Genomic DNA, 10,004 nt, shown 5'->3' on the forward strand with positions numbered 1-10,004 from the left:
GTGACCCCCACAACATGACTTGTACCACTGTGACCCCCACAACATGACTTGTACCACTGTGACCCCTCACAACATGACTTGTACCACTGTGACCCCCTCACAACATGACTTGTACCACTGTGACCCCCACAACATGACTTGTACCACTGTGACCCCCACAACATGACTTGTACCACCGTGACCCCCACAACATGACTTGTACCACCGTGACCCCTCACAACATGACTTGTACCACTGTGACCCCCACAACATGACTTGTACCACCGTGACCCCCACAACATGACTTGTACCACTGTGACCCCCACAACATGACTTGTACCACTGTGACCCCTCACAACATGACTTGTACCACTGTGACCCCTCACAACATGACTTGTACCACTGTGACCCCTCACAACATGACTTGTACCACTGTGACCCCCACAACATGACTTGTACCACCGTGACCCCCACAACATGACTTGTACCACTGTGACCCCCACAACATGACTTGTACCACCGTGACCCCTCACAACATGACTTGTACCACTGTGACCCCCCACAACATGACTTGTACCACCGTGACCCCTCACAACATGACTTGTACCACTGTGACCCCCACAACATGACTTGTACCACCGTGACCCCCACAACATGACTTGTACCACTGTGACCCCCCACAACATGACTTGTACCACTGTGACCCCTCACAACATGACTTGTACCACTGTGACCCCCCACAACATGACTTGTACCACTGTGACCCCCCCACAACATGACTTGTACCACTGTGACCCCTCACAACATGACTTGTACCACTGTGACCCCCCACAACATGACTTGTACCACCGTGACCCCTCACAACATGACTTGTACCACCGTGACCCCTCACAACATGACTTGTACCACTGTGACCCCTCACAACATGACTTGTACCACCGTGACCCCTCACAACATGACTTGTACCACTGTGACCCCCCCCACAACATGACTTGTACCACCGTGACCCCTCACAACATGACTTGTACCACTGTGACCCCCCCCACAACATGACTTGTACCACCGTGACCCCTCACAACATGACTTGTACCACTGTGACCCCCCCACAACATGACTTGTACCACCGTGACCCCTCACAACATGACTTGTACCACCGTGACCCCCACAACATGACTTGTACCACCGTGACCCCTCACAACATGACTTGTACCACCGTGACCCCTCACAACATGACTTGTACCACTGTGACCCCCTCACAACATGACTTGTACCACCGTGACCCCTCACAACATGACTTGTACCACCGTGACCCCTCACAACATGACTTGTACCACCGTGACCCCTCACAACATGACTTGTACCACCGTGACCCCTCACAACATGACTTGTACCACCGTGACCCCCACAACATGACTTGTACCACTGTGACCCCCTCACAACATGACTTGTACCACCGTGACCCCTCACAACATGACTTGTACCACTGTAGCCCAATGTTCTTACAGATGGTGGATCTGTCATTTCTAACCTCTGCCATCTAGATGTTATCAAAGCTTAGAATTTGCCCCTCACTGAAGGTACTCAATGTAGGGAGATGTCAGCCCCATGCCAGCTGTTTGAGGGAGAGCTGGTCATCATGTGTGTGTGTTTACGGGCTTCAGAGGTTTCAGTTACTGGCAGATGTGGTTCATCTTCACATTTAATGTCCTCATAGACTGTTGTTAGTGTCTCATGATTCTCCGATGCAGTCCCATCCACCCCCAGAGTCTTTGCCGCACTCCCTCTGACGCAGGGTTTTCACCACCACCTCTTTTCACCAGAGCGTTTGACATGACCCCTCTCGCTACGCGTTCCTCCACATCCCATGCACCTCTGCTACGGCAGGACGTCACTTTGCGTTCGTGGACGCGACGCAACTGTTTTGAACGACACACTCTATTGGCTGGAGGTGGCTGGGTGACCTGTACTTCGTCATGGACCACAGAGATGGTTGTTCACCTTCATCCACTTCCTGGTTCAATCAACGGGTTATGACGTTGTTGCTTGAAGGATGGACATCCCTAGTTCGAACTGGGGTCGACCAGGCGCCTGGCAGGGTCGAGTTTTTAGGGGGGGGGGGGGGGGGCTGTATTTCCAAGGGTACGGCGGTGCGGCATCTGCAGCCTGGCGGTAACGCCTGGGAATGAGGAATGCCGTGAGTGTGGTCCTTGGTGAAGTATATGTCATGCCACGAGGAAGGTGAGTGTGCCTCTCCCGTGTGAAGACAACACAGGTATTCCCTTCCATCGTAGGCAACGAATCTCTGCTCTCCCACCGCCATTGTGAGAGTTTCTGCTCTCCCAGCGGCAGGCTTAGCTGGAGGTGGCTTACTCCCCTGCCATGCATTCTTGACGTCATCTCTGGTCCATAAGACTGGAGATGCGCTGCAGAAAGCGGCAGGGTTTCTGAAATGCCTCACTGTTGATCATGTAAAGGGGAAGCTGTCTGGTCTCGTCTGTGCTTCGATTGTTTGTGTCTGGACGCGTAAGAGAGGAAGCAAACAGCAGTTGTTTGTGTCTGGACGTGTAAGAGAGGAAGCAAGCAACAGTTGTTTGTGTCTGGACGTGTAAGAGAGGAAGCAAGCAACAGTTGTTTGTGTCTGGACGCGTAAGAGAGGAAGCAAACAGCAGTTGTTTGTGTCTGGACGCGTAAGAGTGGAAGCAAACAGCAGTTGTTTGTGTCTGGACGTGTAAGAGAGGAAGCAAACAGGGGGATCTGTGTATAGATCGAAGATTATTATTGATGTGTTGAGTTCAAAGGCGCCCCTTTCAAAACACCTGCGAAGATCAGGGACCAAATATTCTCTTGCCGATATTCGCGTCGCACTGCAGAATATTTGGCATTTCCTGGGTACCAGATGGAGGAGAATATGTTCATCACGGACTAACGTTGACCCCCATATACCACATTGTACTAACACACACACACACACACACACACACACACACACACACACACACACACAGGTCGTGTTCATTAGCGGAAAATTCGTTCTTATTTTGGAATTTATTCTCGTATTTGGAGGGAGATGAGAACTGGCCATTTTTGACCGTTCTAATTATATCGATTTTCCTCCAAGTCAAAATTAGACTCGTTACACTCGTTGATTGTCCTCGTTAATCACGCCACCTAGTCGTTCACCAGGCTGCACTTGGGTGTAAGCCATCAGGTGTCTGGCAAGTCATGTCATTGGAAAGCTTCAGTTTTATGTGCGATAAACCCGGCCTAAACCAAGTGTATCCCTCCTAACAGGCGATAAACCCGGCCTAAACCAAGTGTATCCCTCCTAACAGGCAATAAACCCAGCCTAAACCAAGTGTATTCCTCCTAACAGGCGATAAACCCGGCCTAAACCAAGTGTATCCCTCCTAGTAGGCGATAAACCCGGCCTAAACCAAGTGTATCTGTTGTGATAGGTGATAAACCCAGCCTAAACCAAGTGTATCTGCTATGATAGGCGATAAACCCAGCCTAAACCAAGTGATTCTGTTATGATAAGTGATTAAACCCAGCCTTAAGCAATTGTATATGCTGTGATAGGTGATGAACCCAGCTTAAACCAAGTGTATTTGCTGTGATAGTTGATTAACCCAGCGTAAACCAAGCGTATCTGCTGTGATAGGTGATAAACCCAGCCTAAACCAAGTGTATCTGCTGTGATAAACCCAACCTAAACCAAATATATCTGCTGTGATAGGTGATAAACCCAGCCAAAACCAAGTGTATCTGCTATGATAGGCGATAAACCCAGCCTTAGCCAAGTGTATCTGCTGTAATAGGTGATAAACCCAGCCTAAACTAAGTGTATCTCCTGTGATAGGCGATATAACCGGCGTAAACCAAGTGTATCTTGTGATAGGTGATAAACCTCAGCCTAAACCAAGTGTATATGTTGTGATAAATGATAAACCCAGCCTAAACCAAATGTATCTGCTTTGATAGGTGATAAACCCAGCCTAAACCAAGTGTATCTGCAGTGATAGGTGATAAACCCAGCCTAAACCAAGTGTATCTGCTATGATAGGTGATTAAACCCAGCCTTAACCAAGTGTATCTGCTGTGATAGGCGATAACCGCGGCGTAAACCAAGTGTATCTGCTGTGATAGGTGATTAACCCAGCCTAAACCAAGTGTATCTGCTGTGATAGATGATAAACCCAGCCTAAACCAAATGTAGCTGCTGTGATAGGTGATAATCCCAGCCGAAACTAAGTGTATCTGCTATGATAAGTGATAAATCCAGCCTAAACCAAGTGTATCTGCTATGATAGGCGAAAAACCCAGCCTTAACCAAGTGTATCTGCTGTGATAGGTGATAAACCCAGCCTAAACCAAGTGTATCTGCTGTGATAGATGATAAACCCAGCCTTAACCAAGTGTATTGCTATGATAAGTGATAAACCCAGCCTAAACCAAGTGTATCTGCTATGATAGGTGATAAACCCTGCCTAAACCAAGTGTATCTTCTGTGATGGGTGGATAAACAGCATAAACCAAGTATCTGCTATGAAAGGTGATAAACCCAGCCTAAACCAAGTGTATCTGCTGTGATAGGCGGATAAACCCAGCTTAAACCAAGTGTATCTGCTATGATAGCTGGATAAACCCAGCCTAAACCGCGATAAAACCCCTCATGTATGTGTCAATCCTGAAATCAAACTGGAGTAGTAAACCTCTTAAACAGCCTTTGAAAATCAGGCTCCTCTCTTGCCCATGTTAATGTTAAACCTTAAGGTGCTAAACCTAGAGTTACATTATGTCTTTCAAATATTAATCCGTATGTTAAACTCGGTCCCACATGTTTTAAACCTAGTTTTGCACTACAAATGTTAAGTGCTTTGTTAAATTTCAGGATGCGATTGTTGAACCCGGTGTTAAACGGCCCCATACGTCGGATACACCATTTAACGCTGTGTTAAATTGGATGGTAAACGGTTTCATGATATTTAACCCTATGTTAAACAGTTCCTTGCTCGTTTAAAATCCTGTGTTAAACGGCTCCATGGTAGTGTTAAACTATCCTATACAGTTGACAAAACCGTGTTAAACCACCCCATAGTTGATAAACCCATGTGTTAAACCACCTCATAGTTGATAAACCCTGTGTTAAACGGCTCCATACTGGTGTTAAATCTGTGTTAAACGACCCCATACAAGTGTTAAACCCTGTGTTAAACGACCCCATACAAGTGTTAAACCCTGTGCTAAACGACCCCGTACAAGTGTTAAACCCTGTGTTAAACGACCCCATACAGTTGTTAAACCCTGTGTTAAACGACCCCTACGTCTTAAACCCTGTGTTAAACGACCCCATACAAGTGTTAAACCCTGTGTTAAACGACCCCGTACAAGTGTTAAACCCTGTGTTAAACGACCCCATACAAGTGTTAAACCCTGTGTTAAACGACCCCGTACGTCTTAAACCCTGTGTTAAACGACCCCGTGCAAGTGTTAAACCCTGTGTTAAACGACCCCGTGCAAGTGCCAAACCCTTTGTTAAACCATTCCGTGCAAGTCTTAAATTACCATATGAATATTAAACCCCCTCTTTAAACTATGGCACCTAAATTCTAAGCATTAGGTACGAGAATTAAACCCACTCAGCCTCTGGACGATGAACCACATAGATGTTAAACAGGATCAAATGAGTGATAAGCCCAGTGTTAGATTACATGAAAAGGATTAAATCCTGTATTGAAAAATTTCATACAAGCGTTAAACCCTACCTTAAACTGCACAGGACGAGTTAAACCACATGTTTTATCCTTCGTCGCGAATGTTGGACTCTAGATGAAACGACCAGACACGTGTTAAACCCCATGTGAAACTACCAGACACATGTTAAACCCCATGTAACACGACCAGACACGTGTTAAACCCCATTTAAAACGATTAGACGTTAAACCACTGGTGAAACGACCACACACGTGTTAAACCTCATTCAGAACCACTGAACACGTTTGAACCCCATGTAGAGTGACCAGACACGAGTTGACCCCCATGTAAAACGACCAGACACGTTTGAAATCCCACGTAAAACGACCAGACACGTTTGAAATCCCATGTAAAACGACCAGACACGTTTGAAATCCCATGTAAAACGACCAGACATGTTTGAAATCCCATGTAAAACGACCAGACACGGTTGAAATCCCATGTAAAACGACCAGACACGTTTGAAATCCCATTTAAAACGATCAGACACGTTTGAAATCCCATGTAAAACGACCAGACACGTTTGAAATCCCATGTAAAACGACCAGACACGTTTGAAATCCCATTTAAAACGACCAGACACGATTGAAATCCCATGTAAAACTGCCATACTCCCCGTGTGAATCTACCAGACGTGTGCTAAACACCTTTAAAACTACCATGCGGGTTTTAAACCCCCCTCCCCCCGGTTAAATTGTACCTTGCGAGTGTTACACCTGATCTTAAACCCCAGGGTTATCTTAAACCTGATCTTACACCCCAGGTTAAGTTAAACCTGATGTTAAACCCCGAGTTAAGACGTTAAACCTGATGTTAAACCCCCGGGTTAAGTTGTTAAACCTGATGTTAAACCCCCGGGTTAAGTTGTTAAACCTGATGTTAAACCCCAGGGTTAAGTTGTACCCTACGAGTATTAAACCTGATATTAAACCCCATGGTTAAGTTGTACCCTGCGAGAGTTAAACCTGATGTTAAACCCACGGGTTAAGTTGTTAAACCTGATGTTAAACCCTCAGGTTAAGTTGTACCCTGCGAGAGTTAAACCTGATGTTAAACCCCCGAGTTAAGTTGTTAAACCTGATGTTAAACCTGATCTTGAACAACTTGCGTATTAAACCTAATCATTGTTATTGATTGTTGAAGGTAGTCGTATATAGCACTGAAGTACATCTTTAAACCATGTATTACAGTACACATGTACAGACGTGTACAGTGGTCACGGCTGACTGTAATAGCGTGGACGAAAATTGGCTGTATCGTGGATGAATTGGCTGTATCGTGGATGAATTGGCTGTATCGTGGATGAATTGGCTGTATCGTGGACGAATTGGCTGTATCGTGGACGAATTGGCTGTATCGAGGGCGAGCTTACTGTATTGTGAAATAGTTGACTGTATTGTGGACTGTAACATCCTTGGGCAGTTGCCTGTAACCTCTACTGTGGACTGTAATATCCTTGAGCAATTGAATACAAAATTTGTATCTGAAACTTAATGGCTGTATTCTCGACTATGGACTGTATTGTTAACTGTGAACTGTATCTTCAATTATAGATGCTATTAGGATGAACTGTAGCCTGGACTGTATGCGGACTGTATCTTGACTGTACTCTGAAGGTCCATGACGTGGTTTTTCCCTGTTGGTCATAGAGACAAAACTGCCATGCAGATGGCACCCTCCCGTCCACCGCTCCCTCCGGCTCAATACCCTGAAAATGCCTTGGAAATAAAAGGGAGTAGCGTGTGGTATAGGGGCCAGAGGGTATACTGCCCCGGGATGTTTACAAGGAAGTGCCAAAATGGAAATTGCCCAGATCACCTTCAGCAACGGGATGTGTCTGGGTATGTGGATCAGGGCTGACACTGTATCCCGGACGTTCGACTGTATTCTGGGTTGAACACCACACTGTGGGATCATTTTGTAACCTTAGACTTGACTGTATCTGACACCTGTTGCATATAGCCTTGGCAGTGACTGTAATTGGACGGTCAGCTTCTTCCTTGACTGTAATTTGTATCTTGGACTGGGCCTGTACTCAAGACTATACAGTTTAAGTACAGTTTACTGTTACAAGCCACAAGTACTGGTCTGAAATGTGTACTGAAGCTTCGAATCTAATTTGAACCCTGAGGTATATAGACTACAGCTTGAACTTTGAACTGTATTCTAGGCTACAGCCTGAACTGTATCCTTACCAGATTTATGAGCTGTACCCCGAACTCTGGGCTGTATTTGTGCATTAGGGTGCACTTCAGGTTACATAATGTGCTGTACCTGCAGGTATCCGAATATCTGTAACTCAGAACTGTATTCTCTGTCGTGAATCCTGTACCGACAATCCTTTCATCCCCCCCCCCCCTCCCCCACGTCCCACGTCTCAGTGGTGAAGCAGTTCGAACGTGAATGGTTTCATCGTTTAACCTTTTTTTTTTTTCCCCTAAAGATTGGAGGTTGAAGGTCCCCTTTTTTCTCCAGTTACGGTTGGCGGGTTGTGTGTCTTCTTTTCTCTGTCTCCGTCCCACTGGCGGTAGGTGGATACCACTGTGATAACCCTGGCGTACCACTGCGTAAGAGGAACCACTGGACGAGACGGTGTTACCCCTGAAGTGTGACCTGCCATTGGGAAAATCATGGACTTAAACCCTTTGCACTAAGGACTGTCAACTCTTGACATATCGACTGTACATTGAAAGTAAACCATATATATATATATATATATATATATATATATATATATATATATATATATATATATATATATATATATATATATATCCATTAACCCTGGTTTTTTCCCCTTGGGAGAGGTAGTATATGGTAGGGTTGATAACCCAGCAGGACGCATATCAGCAGCAGTGGGGTGGTGTTACCATGTCCAATTTGCAGCGTGTTGTATACGTGGTCCCATGCCGCGGATGCCCCGCCGCTCAGCCAGCCACTCCAAAGAAGAGGTGATCAAGACGCCACCACAAGTGTGCCATCTGCCGAGCGAAGCCTCACCAAAAAACACCTCCCTCATTTGTCTGCATGATTTTAGAATCAAATTCCGTGGATTTTTTTTTCTTTTTGTGTGTGTGTCCTCTCGTTAGCAGAGTTCCAATTCCAGAATTATTATACCTTTTTGAGATGTACATATCAATAACTAATCCAATTTTTTTCTCCGATATTTTTTTCCCTCCCTCTTCTTCTGTTCCACGGATATATTTCTAGCAGTTGGCGCCAAGTGTGTGATATCTTTCAATGCCCAAACTGTCCACCCCCCATTTTTTTTTTTTTTTTAAGTGTAGGACTAGTACACGTTGTGTAAAGGTAGTGTCTAAATAGCCCTTTGTAGACTGATAGATCTGGGCAGACCTATAGCATGTGGAAGAAGTAGTTCGCCTAGTGTAGCGCCCCTTGGTGCTCTTATCATATAATTAACATACCCAACCTTCATCCTTGGAAAGTGACCCTCACCCCGCCCCCTTCCCTCCCTGGGCCAAACCTCTGTTACTGCCAAATTATGTTTTGTTTTCGTTTTTCTGCCCACCTTCCCCTCCTCCTCCTCTTCCTTCCTCCTCAGGCCAGACAAACACCCACGTATATTTTTGAAGCCGTAAGCCAACCTGTTCGGCAGACCTGACCTAAAAAAAAAAAAAAAGGACCTCCCCTTCCCCACATCCCCCATTTTCTTTTCTCCATTTTTTATAAGGTAGCGAAGAGGCAGTTGGCGATTAGCGGGACCTGGTGTGTGTGTGTTTGTGAGCCACAATCGCTCTGTTCTCTGGCCAAAACAAAAACCTTCATTGCGTAGTACCACATGAAACACAGAGAAAAAAAATTGACCCCCCAAAAAAAATTTTTAAATTTTTAAATAAATTTTTTTCCCCATTTGTCTAACTAGGCGTTCATAGTTTTTTCTTCTGCTTTTCCAGCCAATTGGTATCGCGATGAAGGTATTGAAATGCCCTTATGCGGCAACAGTACAGGTGCAGGGTAAGCTAAAAATAATTTTTTTTTCAAATTTTTTCCTTAATATATATATATATATTTTTTTTTTTTCCTTTTTGGCTTAGCATTATCTAAGCCCCTTTTGTTCAACATGCTGTTTATTTTGACGCACCGATCATTTCCTATATATATATATATGAATATATAATTTTTTTTTTGGCTTCTATGATTTGCTTCCTCTATGAACGCACTGACCATATATATATATATATATATATATATATATATATATATATATATATATATATATATATATATATAAAATTTTTGCATATTGTCTG

General features: G+C 44.8%; 1 protein-coding gene across 22 annotated transcripts in view; it reads left to right on the forward strand.

Annotated features, from left to right (window-relative positions):
• Window positions 1-10,004, forward strand: part of para (sodium voltage-gated channel paralytic) — a 534,209-nt gene that overhangs the window by 335,378 nt on the left and 188,827 nt on the right. For all 22 annotated transcript variants that reach the window (XM_071656463.1, XM_071656459.1, XM_071656474.1 and 19 more), the window contains one exon: window positions 9,648-9,708. In XM_071656463.1, coding sequence (XP_071512564.1) covers window positions 9,648-9,708 — 61 coding nt within the window. The remainder of the gene's footprint in view (window positions 1-9,647; window positions 9,709-10,004) is intronic.

This window comes from Panulirus ornatus, chromosome 63 (genome assembly GCF_036320965.1).
Source record: "Panulirus ornatus isolate Po-2019 chromosome 63, ASM3632096v1, whole genome shotgun sequence".
NCBI classification, from domain to species: Eukaryota; Metazoa; Arthropoda; class Malacostraca; order Decapoda; family Palinuridae; genus Panulirus; species Panulirus ornatus.